Raw genomic sequence first — 24,927 nt, forward strand, 5'->3', positions numbered from 1 at the left:
TCCACCAACTTACATGCGCCAATACAAAATCCCCCTGGCATCATGCGAACCAGTACAGGAAATTTTTGACAACCTGCTAGAGAAGGGCATTGTTTGACCATGCAGTAGCACCTACTCTGCCCCTCTCTCGCCTGTTCTAAAGACAAACAGCAAGTGGCACTTGACAATTGACTACCGCAAGTTTACAGCGGGTCCTGCTATCCAGATGGCCAATGACCCAGTTAGAGCAGGAGCTGCCCAAAGTTCAGAACACAAGGTATTTCTCTACCATCAACGTAGCCTCAGGGTTTTGGACCATCCCAGTCCACATAGCAGACCAATATAAACTGGTGTTTACCTTCTCAGGCAGGCAGTACACATTTACTAGGTGCCAATTTGGCTATGCCAACTCACCAGCAGAGTTTAACATCTTCCTTAACAAGGCATGTTCTGAAACTTGTGAGAGCAGCACGCTTATATACAGTGGGGACAAAAAGTATTTAGTCAGCCACTGATTGTGCAAGTTCTCCTATTTAGAAAGATGAGAGAGGTCTGTAATTTTCATCATAGGTACACTTCAACTATGAGAGACAAAATGAGAAAAAAAAAAAAAAATCACATTGTAGGATTTTTAAAGAATTTATTTGTAAATTATGGTGGAAAATAAGTATTTGATCACCCACAAACAAGCAAGATTTCTGGCTCTCACAGACCTGTAACTTCTTCTTTAAGAAGCTCTTCTGTCCTCCACTCGTTACCTGTATTAACGGCACCTGTTTGAACTCGTTATCTGTATAAAAGACACCTGTCCACAGCCTCAAACAGTCAGACTCCAAACTCAACCATGGCCAAGACCAAAGAGCTGTCGAAGAACACCAGGAAGAAAATTGTAGACCTGCACCAGGCTGGGAAGAGTGAATCTACAATAGGCAACATGGAATCAAAATGCTCATGAGAACGGTGAGCAAAAATCCCAGAACTACACGGAATTAATGACCTGCAGAAGGCTGGGACCAAAGTAACAAAGGCTACCATCAGTAACACACTACAGAAATTGAACTTTTTGGTAAAAACTCAACTCGTCGTGTTTGGAGGAAGAAGAAAAACCCAAGAACACCATACCTACTGTGAAGCATGGGGGTGGAAACATCATGCTTTGGGGCTGTTTTTCTGCAAAGGGGACAGGACGACTGATCCGTGTTAAGGGAAGAATGAACGGGGCCATGTATCGTGAGATTTTAAGCCAAAACCTCCTTCCATCAGTGAGAGCATTGAAGATGGAACGTGGCTGGGTCTTCCAGCATGACAATGATCCCAAACACACCGCTCGGGCAACGAAGGAGTGGCTCCGTAAAAAGCATTTCAAGGTCCTGGAGTGGCCTAGTCAGTCTCCAGACCTCTACCCCATAGAAAACTTGTGGAGTCCGTGTTGCCCAGCGACAGTCCCAAAACATCACTGCTCTAGAGGAGATCTGCATGGAGGAATGGGCCAAAATACCAGCTACAGTGTGTGCAAACCTGGTGAAGACTTACAGGAAACGTTTCACCTCTGTCATTGCCAACAAAGGTTATGTTACAAAGTATTGAGTTGAACTTTTGTTATTGACCAAATACTTATTTTCCACTATAATTTACAAATAAATTCTTTAAAAATCCTACAATGTGATTTCCTGGATTTTTTTTTCTCATTTTGTCTCTCATAGTTGAAGTGTAGCTATGATGAAAATTACAGACCTCTCTCATCTTTCTAAGTAGGAGAACTTGCACAATCAGTGGCTGACTAAATACTTTTTGGCCCCACTGTACAGATGAACCTGGAACATGACTAGACTAGACTTTTAAGAACAGAACTCCGTAAAATGTCAAACCAAAAACACAAAGACCCAAACAACAGTAACACACAACTTCTTTACTGTGAAACCCTCAAACAATATAAACGTACACTCACAACCAAAAAAGCTGGATTTAATTTGAATAACAAATTAATAAGTAAATAATAAATTAAAACATAGAGAACAGGAGGAACTGGCCATTCAGGATGGGGATATCTGGACAACCTATTTCCAATCATTCTTTAAAAATGTAGCATTAGGTTCAAATCCTGAACAAAATCAAATTATTAGTAAACTAGCAGAACTGGAACGGGCTATTAAAGACCACCAGAATCCTCTCAACTCTCTCATTACTGAGCAGGAACTTAAAGTGCCATGACTGAGCTCTTGTGTGCCACGCCCCGCTCTCCCTGTGAGCACCCCCATTCCTGATTGGTTCGTTTGAACTAATTGGCCCCAGCTGCCATAGATTTAAGAGGTTGGCAGGAACAAAGACTTTGGGGACTGTTTTGTAACCATGTGGGCTGTTTTTTAGCCTTTGTTTAACATTTAGTTCTGTTTAGCCCTGTTAGCCTGTTTAGCTTGTTTAGCCTTTTGTTTAACTATTGTTACATTTATTGGTTGTTTCGTTTTGCTGTGAACAACGTGTACTGGTGAGTCAAATGTTTATGTATATTCGATAAGTAAGAAATACAGATTCCTTATTATCTAGATAAATAATAGTGACTTTACTGATGTTATCAAATGTCCTCTTACAGAGAAAATTCAGAAAACAGTGTTCATTCCTTATCCGAGGAAGATGTTCTTCTTGCAAAGTTTTCAGCCCTGGAGGACTTTGTTGTTGATGAATTATGTCAACTGAGATGAGAGTTTGGTGTCCTGTGCAAAGAATTCGATGCGTTTAAGAAACAGTTTTTTTCCCCCCCAAAGAACGTTTATTTAACATAGTTTATTAAAAATTGTTAATTTAATTTTTGTAATTTTTTTTAACAGATTTCAGGAATGACAGTTTTCATGTGTATTTCGTAAACAAATTTGTTAAAATAATGTACTTATGTTGTGTTTTGTTTTTTAAATTTCAACTTACACTGTTGAAATAGTATAGTGATAAAATAAAAAGCAGGAGAAGATGTTCTAAGTAAATTTTGTGTTTTTGCATCCATATTCAGGTTTAGGGGGTTAATCCTATTCTTTTATACTTTTAAACTCGAAACGTTTAAGGTTGGGGTGCTAACTGTTTCTGCTATGGCCCCCTTAAACCAAAAACGACTCCCACAAGTGCAAATCGGTCCCTTTATTTAATGTTAAAGGTCCGTTTTATAGAATCGGATCATTATACATCACTAGTGGTTATATAGTTTGAAAAGGTTTAGTGAATTTTTTTTTTTTTTTTGCAGTGTCGGATTAAAAGAAAAACTCACACTCGAGGTCCTAAGGATGAAAAAATGGCTGCTTTGCCAAAACTGCTGTAAAAATATCATACATTAATAATTTTTTTTTTACTTTAACTGAGTCAAACTTTTGAATCTACTTATGCTTAAAATATGCATACCAAATAATAATTATGTTTTTGAATTTTTTAACCCTTTACGGGTCAGTTTGTTTACATAGCACCACTGTTTTATTTTTATCAGAAAATAAACCAAAAAAATAAAATAAAATAATTTCCCTAAAATTGGTAGGTATATGTCTAGGGTATAAAAACAGTCTACAAGCAATGCACAGGTTGCAGACTACACACAAGAAAAATTTAACTTTAAACACAGAACATACAAACTACAAGAAGACTACATATATATATAGCTATATTGCACCAAGATGGCGGCGCGCATGGACGCAGCGGCACAGTGCTCTCACTCTCTGTGTTCTTTTTTGTTGTTTTTGTACGTGTTATGTCTCGTTCTTACTACTTTCTGTCGGGCAAGAAATACATACAGCCGGCACGATGGTTACAGTTAGCCATTTGTGCTAAATATTCAGTTTGATCAAAAATCATCTGACAGGAATTAATTTTATCTATTTTTTATCATAAATCATGATGAATCCTCACAAATACTAGAGCTTATACACTTTTATATCTAAACAGGTTAAAAATAAATACCTCACCTTCCATTCCTTCTACATCCTGAAGTAAAAATGTAAATAAACTGAGGTAATAAGTTTATAATTAATTAACTAAATTATTACATTTGATTTAATTATGCATTATATTTTTAATCCTCTGGTAAAGCAGAGTAGTTTATCACAAATTAGTTCTTTTAAGTGAGAAGGTTTAACACTGCAGATGTTGATCTTCCACATCGAAAAGCTTTGGAGTCGAATTGATCCCTAAATGAATTGATTCATATATCAAACGCCTGAAAAAGACCAGGAGTCGATTCCTTCATTAGTCGATTCTGTTACGCTCTAAAAAGTTCGTAAGTCGATTCCAGAGAGTCGTTTTAAAGCTTCTAGTGCTGAACTGTACAGCTGTTCGTCCCAACGAGTCAGAATAATGTGTGAATATTTTACATTAAATTCTGACAATGAATCCTAATAAATGAATATACAGAGACACGAGTATCCAAGTTTTAATCATGTCAGACTTCATTTCTGTAACCAGATAAAAAAAATATTTTTTATTTTGTTTTCTTGTTAAAATGTTTTCTTGATAAATGTTATAATTGTGAACAACCCTGAATAACATTATTAGTAACTTTGTGGAGAACTACAGAATTAATTTTGTCTGATATTAAAGTTGTTATTTACGTAACCTGTGAGTTTTTAACGCTAGCAGTGAATGCTAGCTGATGATAATGTGTTAGCTAGCTAACTAGCCAAGCAAATACTTAAGAAATGTTTGTTTCACAATAACACAAAGGTTAAACATCTGCGAGGTTAAATATGCAGAATTAACGTTGGTGCTGGTAGATTTACTTACACATGTCTGAATACAGATGTACATTTACTTAGATACAGTTGATGGATTCACCTCAATTCATCTGTAATGTTAGTGAAAGGTTAAACTCTCCTTAGGAAGGAATACATGTGGCTTTGGGGTTGTTCAGGCTAAATATTATTATTATAATTATGTTATAATTTTATCATCCCTTTTAAAACTAAAGATTGATATTAAAGGATCTGATGAAGACACCAAAAAGCTTATCTGGTGAAGGGTGACCAACCAGACCCTCTTCACTGGAAACAGAAATGCAGCTGTTTGAGGATTTGAGTAACTGTTGGTTTGAATGAGAACAAAATCTGTTACATCTTATACAGACGGTTATTACTGTTCATTACAAAGGTTCTATATAGACGTGATTTAGTATTCAAAGCATGAACAACTTTTAATGAGGACATGTTTTGAAGCAGTGCATGATCTATACTGTAATAACCGTTATGTTCATCATGTTGTAGAACCTTTGTGTTGGAGAACAATGTGCAGGGGGCGGTGACCCCCATTCATGTAAAAAAGTGAGAGAACCTGAAGCAGAAATACAAAATAATCTTCAGTAAAATATCAGTGAAGATTTTATTACTACATGTTAATTTCCTTGTACTGTGTTTATGAATTTTGTAGGAACTCGAGTGCCCCCCTACTGGGGTGAGAACAGAGAGTAGTGAAGCAACAGCAGCATCCTAGAAATGTTCTGCTGACATGGATGAGACAATAGATGGGAGGCCATCGATTACCCCACCGACCCTTATTACCTCTTCTGACCAGGGTGCTGCTGAAGCTTCACCCCCCTCTGTTAGGCCAAGAAGCACAGAGACCCCAGCCAGAAAGAGATGAAACAGTTCCACTAGACCAGCTGATGAGAAACGCATGCAAACATCCTTAATATACATCACATGTGTACTAGTGTTGAAGCACTTAACTGTCCAGAAGTGTTGCTTTTACAGACGTCTAGTGCACTAGAAAGTATATTAGACAATTTAGTGCACTATGTAGGGAACATAATTAATTACATAATTAATTATGTTCCCTACATAGTGCACTAGATAATGTATTTTGTAATACACTATCTAATGCACTATGTAAGGAACACAAATCATCATCTCGTTATACTTTCTAGTGCACTATGTAGTGAACATGAATGCGTTATCTAATACACCATCTAGTGCACTACATAGGGAACATAAATTCATATCTAAAATACTATCTAGTGCACTATGTAGGGAACCTAAATCTGTTAACTAATACGCTACCTAAATCATTATGTAAGGAAAATAAGTCTATTATCTAGTACACTATCTAGTGCACTAAGTAAGGAACAGAAATCTACCTTTCACACTGTCTAGTGCACTACATAGTGAACATAACTTTATTATCTTTCACACTATCTAGTGCACTATGTAGTGAACATGAATCTATTATCTTTCACACTATCTAGTGCACTATGTAGTACACATTAATGTGTTTGTGATGTGAACAGTTAGCTTAATAGCTCAGTTAGCAGCTCCTAAAAGTTCTGTTATCACCCATATCCTGGGGGTCGAGGTCTGGGTCCGGGGGTACCTCCCTGAAATGAGTTTTTGTAACTTGTTATGTCTGCTTTTAGGACTTTTGGAGTGAAAGATTCACTTTCATCTATTGATGAGTGAATGAAGTAAATAAAGAGCAGATTAAACCAGAGCTCGATCATCACTCATTCATCTTTAAATGAAGAATTTCCTGACATGTAATTAAATATGATGTCAGTGATGTGAGCAGCTTTCATATAAGCCAACAAACATGGTAATACTCTGGTCCTCACCACTGTGGCAGTAAGAGCTGGACTTAATCTGAGCCTGATCCAGAACAGTGGCTTCACTTCATTACTAATAGAAATGTGAACTAATACTTTAACCGTGTTAAACATGTTTAAGAAAGAACAAAAACATCAGTGAAATGTCTAGAATTCAAGTTTATTGTTGTTTAAATGAAACAGACTACAGTCAACGTGACTGAAGATCTGGGGGGTCTCCTCAAGATCATCTCTTTAATACCATGGACAGGGATCTTCTGTGGTTGTTGGACTGCACTGGTGAGGATATCTGAGCAGCAGAAGTTGATGTAGAGCTGTGTGACACTACAAACATAATACACTCATATTAGACAGTGTTTAATGTTCACAATCACTGACTGTATTTAAACATTTAGAGTATTAAAGCGATGCTATAATACATTAGCAGTGATGTACCATGATGCGCTGGTGCTGGTCTGCTAGTCTCCTCTCATCTACTGTCATTTACAACACAGTGTACGATGTGCTGGAGCTTCCTGTGGTTCTGTTCCGATGGTCTGACAAGCAGTTGTGGCTCTACAACCAGCAGTTGTGGTTCCTCAGCCAACAGTTGTGGTTCTTCAACCAGAAGTTGTGGTTCTACAGCCAGCAGTTGTGGTTTTTCAGACAGCAGTTGTGGTTCTTCAGCCAGCAGTTGTGGTTCCTCAGCCAGCAGTTGTGGCTTTACAGCCAGATGTTGTAGTTCCTCAGCCAGCAGTTGTGGTTCCTCAGCCAGCAGTTGTGGCTCCATAGCCAGCAGTTGTGGCTCCTCAGCCAGCAGTTGTGGCTCTACAGCCAGCAGTTGTGGTTCCTCAGCCAGCAGTTGTGGTTCCTCAGCCAGCAGTTGTGGCTCCATAGCCAGCAGTTGTGGTTCCTCAGCCAACAGTTGTGGTTCCTCAGACAGCAGTTGTGGTTCCTCAGACAGCATTTGTGGCTTTACAGCCAGATGTTGTGGTTTCTCAGCCAGCAGTTGTGGTTCTTCAGCTCGCAGTTGTGGTTCCTATGCCAGCAGTTGTGGTTCTTCAGACAACAGTTGTGGTTCCTATGCCAGCAGTTGTGGTTCCTCAGCCAGCAGTTGTGGCACTAAAGCCAGCAGTTGTGGTTCTTCAGCCAGCAGTTGTGGCTCTACAGCCAGCAGTTGTGGTTCTTCAGCCAGCAGTTGTGGCTCTACAGCCAGCAGTTGTGGTTTCACAGCCAGCACTTGTGGTTTCTCAGCCAGCAGTTGTGGTTCCTCAGCCAACAGTTGTGGCTTTATAGCCAGATGTTGTGGTTTCTCAGCTAGCAGTTGTGGCTCTAAAGCCAGTAGTTGTGGTTCTACAACCAGCAGTTGTGGCTTTACAGCCATCAATTGTGGCTCTAAAGTCAGCAGTTGTGGTTCCTCAGCCAACAATTGTGGTTTTTCAACCAGCAGTTGTGGCTCTAAAGCCAGCAGTTGTGGTTTTTCAGCCAGCAGTTGTGGCTTTACAACCAGCAGTTGTGGTTCCACAGCCAGCAGTAGTGGTTCCTCACCCAGCAGTTGTGGCTTTACAACCAGCAGTTGTGGTTCCACAGCCAGCAGTTGTGGTTCCTCACCGAGCAGTTGTGGCTCTACAGTCAGCAGTTGTGGTTTCTCAGCCAGTAGTTGTGGCTCTACAACCAGCAGTTGTGGCTTTACAGCCAGCAGTTGTGGTTCTACAACCAGCAGTCGTGGTTTTTCAGAAGCAGTTGTGGTTCCTCAGCCAGCAGTTGTGGTTCTTCAGACAACAGTTGTGGTTCCTTGCTGAACTGAGATGAAGTGAAATATACATGAATATGAAAGTTTTGCTTTGTTAAAATTGATATCAAATACAAGTTCACTTAAACATGAGTTTCATCATCAGAACTTTAGCCAGAATCACCTACTAGTGAAGCATCCCAGCACAGGAGCTGCACCCACCATCACCTCATTGCTACCTCCAGATGTTCAGTCTTTAAAACTGAAATATTTGATACAGATCCATCAGATTATTTTAACTTGTCTGATGGATCTGAAACAATGACAACCGGTGTAGCATAAAAATAAACAACTAATATATATGTTCACATTAAAAACACACATTTACTATATATGCTTTGTCTGTGTTATATTGACTTGTGACTTGACTGTATTTTGTATCTTGTGAACATCTCTGCTGTGATGGGTGTGTGGGAGACATTTCCAGTTAATGCCTGAATCTTCAGAATTGATGTCCAACAAATGTATGTGGAGGTGTCTACATACTTCTGACAATGTTTAACCATACTAAACCTTTATGAAATAAATCAGATCTTGTTGATTTGTTGCTTTTGTGGAAAACCTTTCCAGAAGAGTGGAGACTGTTATTCCATCTCTATATTGATGACTGTGATTTTAAAATACAATATCCTGCATAATCTTGATCAGGTGTTCATATACTTTTGGTCATGTAGTATGTTTTTTGTTTTTCTTCATATAAATCTTTTATGTGTTTCAGCTGACAGATCTATGACCACAAGGTGGCAGTATTACATCTATGAGAGACACATTCAGAGATTATCATTCTAATAAAACCACAGACAAAAATGACTAAAGATTGAAGACTTTTGATAGATGTAATTTTAAAGGATCTTCAAATGTTCTTCACACCTCAGACAGAAGTGTAGTAATGAATGAAGGAGCATAAATATGTGGACATGGTTGGTGTTGAAAGGAACAATTTGAAATAACTCCTTCACAAAACCTTCATATTACTGTTTGAGAGTGGAATCACCTCTGATCTTTAACTTCTGGGTTGGAGAAAATATCTAGTGTTGGTACTACTGATGTTCTCCTTATTCACATGTATTTACTCTGAGGTCTGATCTTTCCTCCTGAAGGTGAATAAAAGAACGTGTGTATGTGTGATGACCTTCAATGCTTCATTTCTTCATGATTTCTCAGTGTTACAGCAAGAAGTGTTTATTCACATTTCTAAAGGGGTGCAGCATTAATTTTAAAAAGTGAAACCAGCCCCCCAACAACCAACCAAAATCAGCTAATTATAATGAGTAGAAGCTAAAGTGAGAGAACATGGGGGTGAAAGTGAGATTTGCATGAAGACGGCTGAGTGATCTGCTTTCTCCCAGAATAGAGCAGCACTTTCACCAGATGTTCAACTTCCTTCATCCAAACTCACTGAAGCACAACACACAGCACTGAATCTCCAGCTAAAGATCTTCTCTCCTAACACTCATCATGATGATGAACTAGAAGAAAAGACCAGACAATGTCCAAAATCAAGCTTTATTTCAGCACAGCAAAACTACAGGAAGAGCAACAGGACACTGAACAGAGGAAAGACAGAAATGCAGCATTGTGTAGAACTGAAACTCCATTGTAGAAGCATGTGGAAGTGTCTCCATGTTCAGTTCTATCTGGGAGCTGCTAGCCTTCACACTGGTTCTTTCTGAATACGACGGGATGATCGACGCCACCGTGAGAGACCTTACAGCCAAACTCCTCCCCCTTTTCCCACTGTGCTTTGCTGAGGGTCAGGGTGCTGCCACGCCTCCAACTGCCCCCTTTCAGTTCTTCTGCTCCGGTCACCACCCCGTCCTCCAGCACTCTGCCGTCCACCGTCCAGCTCACCAGCGCCCCCTGTGGAGAGTAATCAGACAGCAGGCAGAGCAGCGAGGCCGATCCCTCAGACAGCTGCAGAGAGGAGGGAGGGAGCAGAGACACGGACGGCTTCACCGTGGGACCGGCTGTACAGGAGAAACAGAACAAAAAGTCCCATTTAGAAACGTTTCCACATCATTTCCTCCTTACTGCTTATTAAGCATCCAGACTGGAAACCTTCATCTGTGTTCAATCATCAATGCAGTGCTGCTGCACACTGTTCTCACATCACTGCAGTTCAGTAGAAACATCTGCAAGCTTCTGTTAGCACATATTCAATATCCACTGTTATTACTTTAGCATTCAATACCAGATGTACAGTCATGTGAAAAAGTTAGGACACCCCATGAGAACTTTTGTCTTTTTGAATATATTTAAACAAATGAACATTTGAGCTTCATTTGAACAGTACTGAGAGATGGAGATTATATCATTAAACAAATAAAACTGAAAAAAAAAATACTTTTAAACACAAGCTGTAAAAATGTAATGAACAAAAATGAAATTTATTGTGAGGAAAAAGTTAGGACACCCCCACATTTATTACTACTTAAAATGTCTAAAATTAAAATCAGGTCACCACATCAGCTGTAATGATTAGACCATTGTTAGAGAACACTGGAGTTTTATTTAAAGCTCAGACATTAGTTTGGTTTGCTCTTGATTGTTGAAGTGAGTGTTAACAACATGGTGAGAAATAAAGAGCTCTCTGAGATCTTGAAGGGATTTAAAAAGATCTCAAAGCAATTAGAAAATAATTACAAGTAGTGAACCTTTAAAACAACCGCCAACATGGCAAGGTCAGTCCATCCTAGCTAATCTAGCTCAAGAGCAGACCGCAAGATGTGTCAAGAAGTCTCCAATAATCCTACAATGTTGTCACAGGACCTACAGGTAGCTCCTGCCACAGCTGATGTCAAGGTTCATGCACCTACCATCAGAAAGAGACACACACTTTGATTTTTATGGGAGGTGAGCAAGAAGGAAACCCTTGCTGTCAAAAAAAAAACATCAGGGCAACTAAAGTTTAACAGAGAAACACCGAGTCAAAGACCAGGACTTCTGGAATAATGTGCTTTGGACAGATGAATCCAAAGTTAAATTATTTGGGCACAGTAACAGAAGATATGTTGTGTTGAAATACTGTGTTTGGTTTGTGCCAAAGAACCTCATATCAACTGTGGAGCATGGAGGTGGGAATGTCATGGTTTGGGGCTGCTTTGCAGCAGCAGGGCCTGGCAAGCTCTCCATTATATAAACCACGATGAATTATTTACTGTATCAGAGGGTGCTTGAGGAAAATGTAAGACCATCTGTCCAAAAACTAAAGCTTAAGTGGAGGTGGACCATGCAACATGACAACGACCCAAAACTTTCCAGTAAATCCACCAAGGAACGAATCAAAAGTAAGAAATGGAGAGTTCTGGAATGGCCAAGTTAAAGCCCAGATCTTAATCCTATTATGATGCTGTCGGGCGATTTAAAACGGGCTGTGCATGCAAGAAACCCCTCAAACCTCACACAGCTGATGAAATTCTGCATGGAGAAGAGAGAAAATCTTTCTCCCAGTCGATGTCAGATGGTAGATGGTTATAGGAAACATCTAACTGAGATTATTTCAGCCAAAGGGGGAAATACCAGCTATTAAAACAGAGGGTGTCCTAACTTTTTACTCACAATCAATTTCCGTTTTTGTTCATTGCGTTTTACAGCTTGTGTTTAAAAGTAATTTTTAACATTTAATGAAGCTGAAATGTTCATTTTGTTTAAATATGTTCAAAAAGACAAAAGTTCTCATGAGGTGTCCTAACTTTTTCACATGACTGTAGCTGATTACAGAAATATTCATTGTCACTCGTACCAGTTTACACCAAACTTCATCAACCAGAGACCAGTTTTATATTTACCATCAAAAACACCTGCACATTTATTCAGTCTTTAATATTCAGCCATCAATAGACGTACACAATTACTAAATATTACAGTTAATGTATATTTATTGTTATTAGTAATTTAAAAATGTTTTTAGTTTAGAAGAAATAAAACTACTTACTTTTTACAATGAGTTTGGTTCCTCCACCAAAAGTGTAGCACAGTGATACATTCCAATAAAGCCGTCGTACAAAAACCTCTGTTCCACTCCAGTGATTCCACACACACACACACACACACACACACACACACACACACACACACACACACACACACTATAAGAGCTGTAGTTCTGATCAGACTGGGTTCAGGACTTTCAGACTCACTGAGACGCAGCACAATGATGAAGGTTCTGATTTTACTGCTGAATACACTCGGCCTCCTCACTCAACGTGAGATTCACTGTTTATTTACTATCTTCATATCAGTCCTCCAACATCAGCGCTCACCATCACCATCTCTTTATCACCTTCAACTTTTCTCTCTTCTTCTCTTTAGAGTCGTTTGGAGAAACCATCATGACTCAGACTCCAGGATCTCACTCGGTTTCTCCAGGACAAACTGTTACCATCAACTGCAGAGCCGGTCAGAGCATTAGCAACTACCTCCACTGGTACCTGCAGAAACCTGGAGAAGCTCCTAAACTCCTGATCTATTACGCAACTAATCGTCAGTCTGGGATTCCTGAACGTTTTAGTGGAAGTTACTCTGGTACAGAATTTACTCTAAAAATCACTGGAGTTCAGGCTGAAGATGCAGGAGATTATTACTGTCAGCAGAGTAACAGCTTTCCCTTCACACAGTGTTATTTACTGGTACAAAAACCTCCCTCAGCTGTAGAGGAAGTTCTCTGAAACACACACTGATCTGAGAACATCTGCAGAGCTGCTAAAGCTGCACTCCACTGAACATCATCATCTACAAAGCACTACAGTACTGAGCATGTTCCTCTCTTTGTGGTGTTCTCCTCACTGTGGAACAGGACACCTGACCATGTTCTTTTTCAAAATCCCAGTCCAAATACATGTTCATTAGTACAAAGGTGCCAAAACCTAAATCTAAAAATGTCAAAATATAAGAATATAAACTACACCTTTAGATTTTGTTCTTATAGACTGCATGTGTGCAATAGTGCGCTGTACAAATAAAACAGTACCATGTGTAAATTTGCATATCAAATAGCACCATTTGAGGATTGATTGTTTCATGGGTACTATGAGCTCTCTGTCCTCTTCTTGCACCAGTGAGAGTAATTATAGATTAAAATAGCAGTGGGCAGAAATGACCTCGTGTATCTCTCTTTATTACAGTGGAGTTGGTTGAGTCTCTCACTGAAAGTATTTTGCTGTTTAATCAGCAGGTCGTGTATTGGGTGTGAGGTGTTGTCCATTTTACTGATCAGCTTGTGCAAGATACTTAGCTCAACAACTAGCTCTAGAGTCTCCAGAGCAAATCCCAGAACAGAGCCAGCTTTCCTTATAAGCTTGTTCAGCTTCTCTGAGTCGTTGGCTCTGATGCTGTTTAGAAAATTGCACTTTCTTAAACAGACTGATGAAACATTTTGTTGCAGACAGTGAAAGACCTGAGTTTCCATAGAAAATAAAGTCTGCTCTGGCTCTTTCTGTAGACAGCCTCTGTGTTACACTTCTAGTTCAGTCTGTCGTCAAGATGAACACCCAGATATCTGTAGCCCTCCACTACCTCTACCTCTTCCTTTAGGATAAAGAGAGTTTTCAAAACATCTCCTTCATCTTGGCCACATTTAAGAGAAGGTGGTTTTTCCTAGACTATGAGACAAAGTGGTCAACCACTGCTGAGTCATCTGACAACGTTTGTAGATGACAGAACTCAGACCTGTACTTGAAATTATACAGCGTTATACAGCATAAAGAGGAAAGGTGAGAGTACAGTCCATGTCTGCCTGCAGTCCTGACCTGTCCCCAATAGAGAATATGTGGAGAATTTCGAAATAAAAAATGCCACAATGACGACCCTGTACTGTTGCACATAATAAGACGTGTTTGCAGGAAGAAAGAGACAAAATAAAAGCTGAAACACTAAATCACTTGGTCTCCTCTGTGCCAAAACATGTTGTAAGTTTGGTGAAAAGGAACGACAACATTACAAAGTGGTAAATGCTTTACTGTCCCAACTTTTTTTGGAATGTGTTGCAGGTCTGAAATGCAGGAATGTATGTTTATTAATAAATGAAATAAAGTTGCCCAGAAAAAACATGAAATATCTCAGGTTCATCCTGTCTGCAATCAAACAAAAGTCAAAGTAAATTTAAGAAAATCTGTTTTTTTTATTATTTGCATTTTCCCTACTGTCCCAACTTTTTTCTGATTTGGGGTTGTAGAAGAAATAGATAAATCAGCAGATTTACTGTTCCTACAATTTAGGAAGTACAGAAGTTCCTTGTAAAAAGCATGGACATTTAAGGCCATATGCCAATCAAAAACAAATTGCGTATGAGATGTAAGAGGAACAGCAGGATCCCGTGCAGGGCTTCCTTCAGGTCCTGAATTAGCATTATAATGTTGTGAACGTGGTCCACTAAGAACTTGCTCCAATCTTCTAATAATGTTTTGCCCATTCGTGGGTGTACCATGTGTAGAAGAAGCAACAGAATGAGAAGGCACAGAAGTGTTAACAGAATAATGATATGGAAGATCGTAATCACGAGGTCAAGTGGGAATTTCCAGCACAAGGTCAGTTTCAGTGATGGAATTATTAAAACAATTTAAAAGAATGGTTCTGTAATCAGCACCTGTCAAATTAAAATGTAAAGTTAAAGTTCTCAAACTATCCCGAAAAGCCATAGATATCTTAGGTGAGGGCAAGAAGTCCAAAATATTTTTCAAATCTGACTCTGAAATTGAATTACTAACCTGGACCGAATTGCCCGCATTCTCCACCATTTGTTAGAACATTAAGTTTAAAAAAAAAAAAAAAAAAAAAAAAAAAAACCTGCTGCTCAGATCTTCTACTCCAGTGTCATTTGTTGAATATGAGAGAAACTGTCCCTGACAAGTGTGCACACTGAAAGAAACTCATCACACATAGTTAGAGTAAAACTTCTAGTTAATTATATGAAAAGAATGAGCTTATATAGTTGGTGTCTAAGTGAGAATGTGAGCCAGTGTCCAGGCAAATTGAATTTTAATTGTAGGGCACAAAGAGAATTATTTAGAAACATAACCTAGAGCAAAGTTAATGGTTATGGTGCTGGGGTTGTTAGGATCGAAGGGGACATGAAACTTGTTTAAACAGGTACTGTGGTTAAGTATTGCTAAAATAAGGACCTCTGTTGCAACACTGAAATAAGAGAAAAAGGACAGGTGATCAAAAGTTTATGGATAAGTTGGTATTTCACCTAATACTCATTATCCACCTTATCACAAATAATCATTTAGCTGTGGGGGCATGAATAAAAGTCTATTTATCGAAGATCAGCATTTTCAGTTTGGTCTAAAGTCTCAAGAAAATGCAGCAGTTGAAGGTGCAGCATTAAATTTTAAGAGTGTAACCAGACCCCCAACAAACACCCAAAATCAGCTAATTATAATGAGTAGAAGTTAAAGTGAGAGAACATGGGGGTGAAAGTGAGATTTGCATGAAGACGGCTGAGTGATCTGCTTTCTCCCAGAATAGAGCAGCACTTTCACCAGATGTTCAACTTCCTTCATCCAAACTCACTGAAGCACAACACACAGCACTGAATCTCCAGCTAAAGATCTTCTCTCCTAACACTCATCATGATGATGAACTAGAAGAAAAGACCAGACAATGTCCAAAATCCAGCTTTATTTCAGCACAGCAAAACTACAGGAAGAGCAACAGGACACTGAACAGAGGAAAGACAGAAATGCAGCATTGTGTAGAACTGAAACTCCATTGTAGAAGCATGTGGAAGTGTCTCCATGTTCAGTTCTATCTGGGAGCTGCTAGCCTTCACACTGGTTCTTTCTGAATACGACGGGATGATCGACGCCACCGTGAGAGACCTTACAGCTAAACTCCTCCCCCTTTTCCCACTGTGCTTTGCTGAGGGTCAGGGTGCTGCCACGCCTCCAACTGCCCCCTTTCAGTTCTTCTGCTCCGGTCACCACCCCGTCCTCCAGCACTCTGCCGTCCACCGTCCAGCTCACCAGCGCCCCCTGTGGAGAGTAACCAGACAGCAGGCAGAGCAGCGAGGCCGATCCCTCAGACAGCTGCAGAGAGGAGGGAGGGAGCAGAGACACGGACGGCTTCACCGTGGGACCGGCTGTACAGGAGAAACAGAACAAAAAGTCCCATTTAGAAACGTTTCCACATCATTTCCTCCTTACTGCTTATTAAGCATCCAGACTGGAAACCTTCATCTGTGTTCAATCATCAATGCAGTGCTGCTGCACACTGTTCTCACATCACTGCAGTTCAGTAGAAACATCTGCAAGCTTCTGTTAGCACATATTCAATATCAACTCTTATTACTTTAGCATTCAACACAACTGACTGCAGCACATCCAGATGTAGCTGATTACAGAAATATTCATTGTTTAGCACAAACACACAGCAGCATTCATCTGGATTTTACATCAGCACCAATCACTCGTACCAGTTTACACTAAACTTCATCAACCAGAGACCAGCTTTATATTTACCATCAAAAACACCTGCACATTTATTCAGTCTTTAATATTCAGAAACTGTAAGTATTTAGTAAAGGTTGAATATTTAGTAATTGTATATACAGTGGTACCTTAACTTAACATTATTTGGTTCTGGGCGTGGCACTGAGTTTCAAGGTATTTTTCCCATAAGGATGTTTGTGAAACCTGTTAATGTGTTTCATGGTTCTGTGGAACTGCATATATTTCATTATTTGAATATTTTATTATATATATTAAAAATAATATTATAATATTATATTCCATTACCAACAATTTATTCCTGTAGCAAATGTTGTTCACAATCACCATATTACATTTTTAGCTTCTAACTAATTCTGATCTGGAGTTATAGAAGTAAAAAGAGTCCATGTTGGTCTCCAAAAGTCTCCAAGAAGAAAAACAAGTGGATTAAATCCCTGATGTAACAACACACTGATGTAGATTTGGCCTCAATGTGAAGAAGAGAAGCTCAGGTAAGCAGCAGTTATGATTTTATGCTGCTCTCTGGTTGATCTGGGTCTCGGTGCCGCTGTTTATTGTGCACTTTCCTTTTGCAATGATAGCAAAGCATTATCATGATCACGGACAGCATTAATGTGAACAAAGCGACAGTCCCACACAGTTCGAGTTTAAGCTAAAAGTCGAGTTTAAAGGTACAAATTTCTCCACGAAGGGCGTCAAGTTTCAAAGATTTCAAGTTTAGGGGACGTCGAGTTACAAGGTACCACAGTATTTATTTAAGGTTAAATATTCAGTTACTGTTTATTTATTGTTATTGATACTTATTTTTTCTCTTGTTTATATGAAAATAAATGATATTAAAAAAAAAAAAAAAGTACTTACTGACGCTGAGTTTGGTTCCTCCACCAAAAGTGAAGCACAGTGATACATTCCAATGAAGCCGTCGTACAAAAACCTCTGTTCCACTCCAGTGATTCCACACACACACGCACACACACACACACACACACACACACACACACACACACACACACACACACACACACTATAAGAGCTGTAGTTCTGATCAGACTGGGTTCAGGACTTTCAGAGTCACTGAGACGCAGCACAATGATGAAGGTTCTGATTCTACTGCTGAATACACTCGGCCTCCTCACTCAACGTGAGATTCACTGTTTATTTACTATCTTCATATCAGTCCTCCAACATCAGCGCTCACCATCACCGTCTCTTTATCACCTTCAACTTTTCTCTCTTCTTCTCTTTAGAGTCGTTTGGAGAAATCATCATGACTCAGACTCCAGGATCTCACTCGGTTTCTCCAGGACAAACTGTTACCATCAACTGCAGAGCCAGTCAGGGCATTGGCAGCTACAACCACTGGTACCAGCAGAAACCTGGAGAAGCTCCTAAACTTCTAATTTATTATGCAACTAATCTTCAGTCTGGGATTCCTGGACGATTTAGTGGAAGTGGATCTGGTACAGAATTTACTCTAAAAATCACTGGAGTCCAGGCTGAAGATGCTGGAGATTATTACTGTATGCAGGGTAGCAGCGCTCCCTACACACAGTGTTATTTACTGGTACAAAAACCTCCCTCAGCTGTAGAGGAAGTTCTCTGAAACACACACTGATCTGAGAACATCTGCAGAGCTGCTAAAGCTGCACTCCACTGAACATCATCATCTACAAAGCACTACAGTACTGAGCATGTTCCTCTCTTTGTGGTGTTCTCCTCACTGTGGAACAGGGATTCTCATCAGCACATGGAACATCTCACTAGTAGAATGAAGGTTTGAGATGAAGCAGCAGTGCTAGAAGAGATGATATGAATGAAACCATCATGACATGTTCTGTACATTCAGATAGATGTGATTACAGTGAATGTAAAATACACTATAGGGCCAAAAGTATGTGGACACCTGAACATGTGCTTGTTGGACATCCAAGTCCATGTTCCCAGAAAACACTCCCCCTAGTTTGCAGTTCTAACAGTCTTCACTCATCTAGAAAGTTTTCCACAGGACGTCAGGTTCTGATGCTGGACATGAAAACCTGCCTCACAATTGATGTTTCAATTCAGTCCAAAGATGTTCAATAGGGTTTAGATCAGGACACTAGAGTTCCTCATCATATCACGTCTTTATGGACCTTGCTTCGTGCACAAGGACATAGTCATGCTCAAACAGGAAAGAGCCTTCCCTAAACTGTTGCCACAAAGCTATAACCATATAATTTATATAACTGGTTTTATACACCTGTTTGCAACAAGTGTGGCTGAAACACATGAACCAAATAATTAGGAGGGGTGTCCACATACTTTTGGTCATATAGTGTTCGGTCTGATCAATTCAAGTATCAGTTCATACAAACAATAAAATGTGCTGAGAACGATTCATCACTTAGATCAATTCTCCTGATTGGTCGTTTCATGATTGAATCGATTCCTTTCATACTCCATATGTACCAGCTGATTGTTCTTTGACCATAAGGTGGCAGTATTGCATCTCTGAGTGACACATTCACACTGTTCCACTCCAGTGATTCTACACACACACACACACACACACACACACACACACACACACACACACACACACACTACATGCTTCAGTGCTCTGTCAGTGTTTAAAGCTCTGTGAGTTTAACACTTCATGACTGAGAGCTGCTGACCAGCAGCTTCACCCACATCAACCATGACCTTCATCTCCATCTTCATCTGCACACTGGCTCTCTGCACTCAAGGTAACACAATGCTTTATGTTCTACTGGTGAGGAGGCTCTGCCATGTGGAGAAGATCCACTAGAACTTCAAACTGCACATGGTTCTTCATGTAGTGAACGTCTTTATTCTTCTTATTGTTTTCAGGATCCAGAGGTCAGGTGACTGTGACTCAGAGTCCTGCAGTAAAACATGTTGATCCAGGAGCTTCAGTCACCATCAACTGTAAAACCAGTCCTGATGTTCACTATAACAGTGACTGGAACTTTCATCTTTTAGCCTGGTATCAGCAGAAACTTGGAGAAGCTCCTAAACTCCTGATCTACAAATCTAACATCAGAGCATCAGGTATTCCAGATCGTTTCAGTGGCAGTGGATCTGGATCTGACTTCACTCTGGCCATCAGTAGAATTGAGACTGGAGATGCAGGAGATTATTACTGTCAGAGTTACCATGAGATCAGTGGTAGCTGGATCTTCACACAGTGTTATATGGTGGTACAAAAACCTGGGTGAGTGGAAGTGTACAGTAACTGCACTGCTGCAGCTGGGACCGACTGCAGGTGCTGAGGGGGACGATGTGATACAGTACAATCATTCACTCTGTACAGGAAACACCTCACTCACTCACTACTTCTCCTAAATACAAGCTTTATTATTATTAACATAATAACAACCACGTCATCCTGATCAGGGTCACAGTGGTGTAAAGCTGGTATAGATCACAGACACATTTACTTGCTCATTTAGTCCCTTATGATTTGAGGACTTGAGTTTAGAAGAACTCTTAAAAGAGAATTGAACTGACAGCAAGTTCCAAGATGAAGCAGTAAACCAGAAGATGGTTCAGTTTAATCATACTGCATACTATAGTACACACTACTATAGGATTAGTATGCAGTATATACTGGGGCAGTAGGACATTTTGAACAGAGCTGCTGGCTTTGGTTGGGATTGGGGGCGGGTCTGGAGGTGGTAACTCCTGCATTGATTGGTGCACACCTTCATACCCAACCAATAGGATTGAACTTCACCCTATTACAGCTAACAATCAGCAGCTGGAGCTCATCTAGTAGAAACTACTTTATCTCCATGTGCTGTTTGCTTCAGTTGGTTTGTGACTCGCTGGTGAATTAAGGAACTACAAGTTACAACCACATTAAAAAAGAAACAAAATTAATTAAAAAGGAAAAAGAATATGACTAATTTTATTTAGTTTTAAACATGTGATTTAGTTGTTTCTCTCTCAGAAGCTGGTTTATGATGTTAGTTTTGGTCCCTACAGAGTTAGTAGTTTGGAGGTTTTGCTCAGATGTGAATAACATGAATCTTTATAGATTTAGTGCTGATTATTCTGAGCCTAAAATCTCATGAGAGTAAATAAGGAGGTTCAGTTTGTTCTCCACCATTTGCTTCATTATTTTGTGTACTGGTTTTACTGGTTGTGTTGGAGCTGAGGCACAACTGCTAAAAACTAAATCTTACATTATCAGCTCTATTCTCTCATATTTGTGAAGTGTTGCATAATCACACAATCTTCTTCTTCCTAACACATTACACCTGCTAACAACAGCAATGCTAGTAATGTTAGCTACGTTCAATAATTCAGAAAAATTCGGTGTTTATATAACTGGTGTAAAAATGTCCATTCATTTAGCTTTACTAAAACATTATATACATATAAAATAAGTGCTCCAAAGGCCTTCTTGAAGCTTGTGTTTAATTTTAAACAATGGTGTTTAGAGTAACATTCATAACACTTTTCATTCCTGTATGATTGAGGGCGTAAAGATTTTAGAGAGATTTAACAGAATTAGAAGTAGATATTACAGTAGCTTTTTCACAAATAAACACATTTAACAGATTGTAAAGATGATCTGATTATACAACCCCTGGCAAAAATTATGGAATCACCACTCTTGGAAGATGTTCTGTCAATTGTTTAATTTTGTAGAAAAAAAATAAATCACAGACATGCCACAAAACTATCATTTTTCAAACTGTCAACCTTCTGGCATTAAGAAACAATAAAATAGAATAAAATATATAATAGTTGTGGTCAGTCACAATTGCTTTTTTTAGATCAAGTAGAGGAAAAAAATATGGAATCACTCAAATCTGAGGAAAAAATTATGGAATCACTCTGTAATTTGTAGTTTAAAAACAAAACATCTGCAGCAGATTAGATTTGCTAATTATTCTTCAGTTTAAAAAGAGTGCTTACACCTCGGAGAGCTGTTGCACAAAGCAGATTGTCATGAATCATGGTTCCAACACAAGATATGTCAGTTGAAACAAATGAGAGGATTATAAAACTCCTTCAAGAAGATAAATCATTGTGGAATGTCGCAAAAGATGTTGGTTGTTCCCAGTAAGCTGTGTTTAAAATCTGGACCAAATACAAACAAAATGGGAAGGTTGTAAAAGGGAAGCATACTGGTAGACCAAGTAAGACATCAAAGCATCAAGATAGAAAACTTAAAGCAATATGTCTTGAAAACAGAAAATGCACAACAAAACAAATGAGAAACAAGTGGCCGGAAAGTGGAGTCAATGTCTGTGACTGAACTGTAAGAAATCACCTAAAAGAAATGGGATTTACATACAGAAAAGCCAAACAAAAGCCATCATTAACACCTAAAAAGAAAAGAACAAGGTTAAAGTAGGCTAAAGAAAAGCAATCGTGGACTGTGGGTGACTGGATAAAAGTGATCTTCAGTGAAGATCGCGAATCTGCATTGGGCAAGGTGATGATGCTGGAACTTTTGTTTGGTGTCTGTCCAATGAAATTTATGAAGATAACTGCCTAAAGAAAACATGTTAATTTCCACAGTTGTTGATGATATGGGCCTGCATGTCGGGTAAAGGCACAGGGGAGATGGTCTTCAATAAATGCCAAAGTCCACATTGAAATTTTGGAAGCTTTTCTTATTCCATCAGTTGAAAGGATGTTTGGTGATGACTTCATTTTTCAAGATGATAATGCATCTTGCCATAGGGCAAAGGACGTGAAAACTTTCCTTCAAGAAAACATATAATGTCAATGGCATGGCCTGCAAATAGTCCGGATCTCAATCCATTTGAAAATCTCTGGTGGAAATTGAAGAAAATGGTCAATGACAAGGTTCCAACCTGCAAAGCTGATCTGGCAACAGCAATAAGAGACAGTTGAAGGCAGATTGATGAAGAATACTGTTTGTCATTAGTTAACTCCATGCCTCAGAGAGTTTAAACCATTATAAAAGCCAGAGGTGGTGCAACAAAGTAATAATGGTGCAGTGTTTTCTAATGATTCCATAATTTTTTCCTCAGATTTGAGTGATTTTATATTTTTTTCCTCTATTTGATCTAAATAAAAAAGCAATTGTGACTGACCACAACTATTATATTTTTTTCTTTTTTTATTGTTTCTGAATGCCAGAGGGTTGACAGTTTGAGAAATGATAGTTTTGTGGCATGTCTGTGATTTATTTTTTTTCTACAAAATTAAACAATTGAAAGAACATCTTCCAAGAGTGGTGATTCCATAATTTTTGCCAGGGGTTGTATAACACAAAATAATGAATTTAGTTTAAGTTGTAAGAAATCATATCTAGTAGACGCTCAAAGATGAAGGTAAGTTTATTTGTATAGCACCTTTCATACACCATGACAATTTAAAGTGCTTTACATAAGGAACAAATTACAATCATTAAAACATCACTGAGATCTAAAACCTCAGAAAGGCAACAATTACTTACAATAAAAAGAATATGACATTAAAACAAGAGAGATAAAGTGCTTTAAAAGAGCTAAAAGAAAATAAAGTAAAATAGCTTATAAAAGCTTTTAAAAGTGCAATAAGAGTTTGTGAAACATAAAAATATAGATTTTTAAAAGAATGATTTTAAAACATTGAGGCTAAAGAGCAGTACTAATAGTATGCAAAAACTAAGAGCTCAATCACAGGCACAAGAAAAGAGAAACTTTTTTAACCTGGATTTAAACATTTCTACATTTGGGGCAGATCTAATATCTCCTGTCAGTCTGTTCCAGTTCCAGTTCTATACAGTGTAAGAAGAAGAACCTTAATTGTCATTATACTTGTGTACAACGAAATTTTGTTTGATACTCTCCAAAATATAAAAAAAGAAGAATAAGATAAAGTATTTACAGAAACATATGGATATTTACACAGTATAACCAGTACAATTTAGAGTATGGATTTTAGATAAATAAAATAAAATAAATTATGGTTGAATATGAATATACAAAGTGACTGTGCTCTGTGGAAATACCAGTTAAATTCCAAAAATTATTATTTGTTTTATTATTATTTTATGTTTAGATGAAAAAAAGGTTTTATGTACTTGTGCAAATACGCAATGTTCAAGTTCACAGTCCATGAGGGGTGGGGAGGGGTGATTGAGGCCACAGCTCTTGGGAAGAGACTGTTCCTCAGTCTGTTCGTGTGTGCACGAATAGTCCTGTACCGCCCCCCAGATGGTAACAAGGAGAACAGATAGTTCCCAGGGTGTGTTGCATCCTAACAAATGCTGTCGGCCTTTTTCTGTAAACGGCTGTTGTAAACCCTGTCCGAGTTGGTGCTGCGGTAGAAGTTCATCAGGTGTTTTTGAGGAAACTGAGCCTGTTTAAGCTTCCTCAGGAAATAGTCTTTGATGTGCCCTTATGTTCAGGTACGAGGTGTTCTGTGTCCATGTTAGATATTTGGATATGTGGACCCCAAGAAATTTCACACTCTCCACTCGTTCCACTACTTCTCCAGAGATGTGAAGGGGGTGATGGTCTGATCTCTTTGTTCTCCTGAAGTCCACGATGATCTCCTTTGTCTTGGAGGTGTTAAGTACTAGGTCATAGACTTTGCACCATTCGCCCATTTCACCTCGTCCCTGTAGGCACATTCATCACCATCTGTGATCAGGCCAACAATTGTGGTGTCGTCAGCAAATTTTATTATTGTGTTGGAGGTGTGGATTGGGGTGCAGTCGTGCATGAACAGGGTGAAGAGCATGGGGCTCAGCACGCAGCCCTGCGGGGTACTGGTGTTCAGGATCAGAGTGGAGGAGGTGTGACGTCCTATCCTGACACGTTGTGGTCTGTCCGTGAGAAAGTCCAAAACCCAGGAGCAGATGGAACTGTCCAGACCCAAGCACCCCAATTTCTTGACCAGCTTGTGAGGAATTACAGTGTTAAAAGCTGAACTAAAGTCCACAAATAACATCCTCATGTATGTGTTGGACTGTTCCAGATGTGACAGTGTGGTGTGAAGTGCCATTGAGACAGCATCTTCAGTGGATCTGTTTGTTCTGTATGCAAACTGATGTTGGTCCAGATCTGGGGGTATGATGTCTCTCATGTACGAAAGAACCAGTCTCTCAAAGCACTTCATAACTACCGGTGTTAGTGCCACTGGTCGGTAGTCATTAAGGCATTTCACTGCAGACTTTTTGGGTACTGGTATGACTG

General features: G+C 39.1%; 1 pseudogene and 3 gene segments (V, D, J or C); 3 read left to right on the forward strand and 1 right to left on the reverse strand.

Moving 5' to 3' along the window:
* Nucleotides 1–9,956: 9,956 nt before the first annotated feature.
* Nucleotides 9,957–10,441, reverse strand: LOC134325531 (immunoglobulin kappa constant-like). The segment is given in 2 exon segments: nt 9,957–10,223; nt 10,418–10,441. Coding segments are annotated over 2 exon segments (291 nt in total).
* A 2,021-nt stretch (nt 10,442–12,462) lies between these two features.
* On the forward strand, nt 12,463–12,976 carry LOC134317780 (immunoglobulin kappa variable 3-15-like). The segment is given in 2 exon segments: nt 12,463–12,514; nt 12,621–12,976. Coding segments are annotated over 2 exon segments (408 nt in total).
* A 4,781-nt stretch (nt 12,977–17,757) lies between these two features.
* On the forward strand, nt 17,758–18,362 carry LOC134317725 (immunoglobulin kappa variable 6D-21-like). The segment is given in 2 exon segments: nt 17,758–17,900; nt 18,007–18,362. Coding segments are annotated over 2 exon segments (408 nt in total).
* Nucleotides 18,363–19,394: 1,032 nt separating this feature from the next.
* On the forward strand, nt 19,395–24,251 carry LOC134325539 (immunoglobulin kappa variable 4-1-like; annotated as a pseudogene).
* The last annotated feature ends 676 nt before the right edge of the window (nt 24,252–24,927 follow it).

This window comes from Trichomycterus rosablanca, chromosome 1, assembly GCF_030014385.1.
Source record: "Trichomycterus rosablanca isolate fTriRos1 chromosome 1, fTriRos1.hap1, whole genome shotgun sequence".
NCBI lineage: Eukaryota > Metazoa > Chordata > Actinopteri > Siluriformes > Trichomycteridae > Trichomycterus > Trichomycterus rosablanca.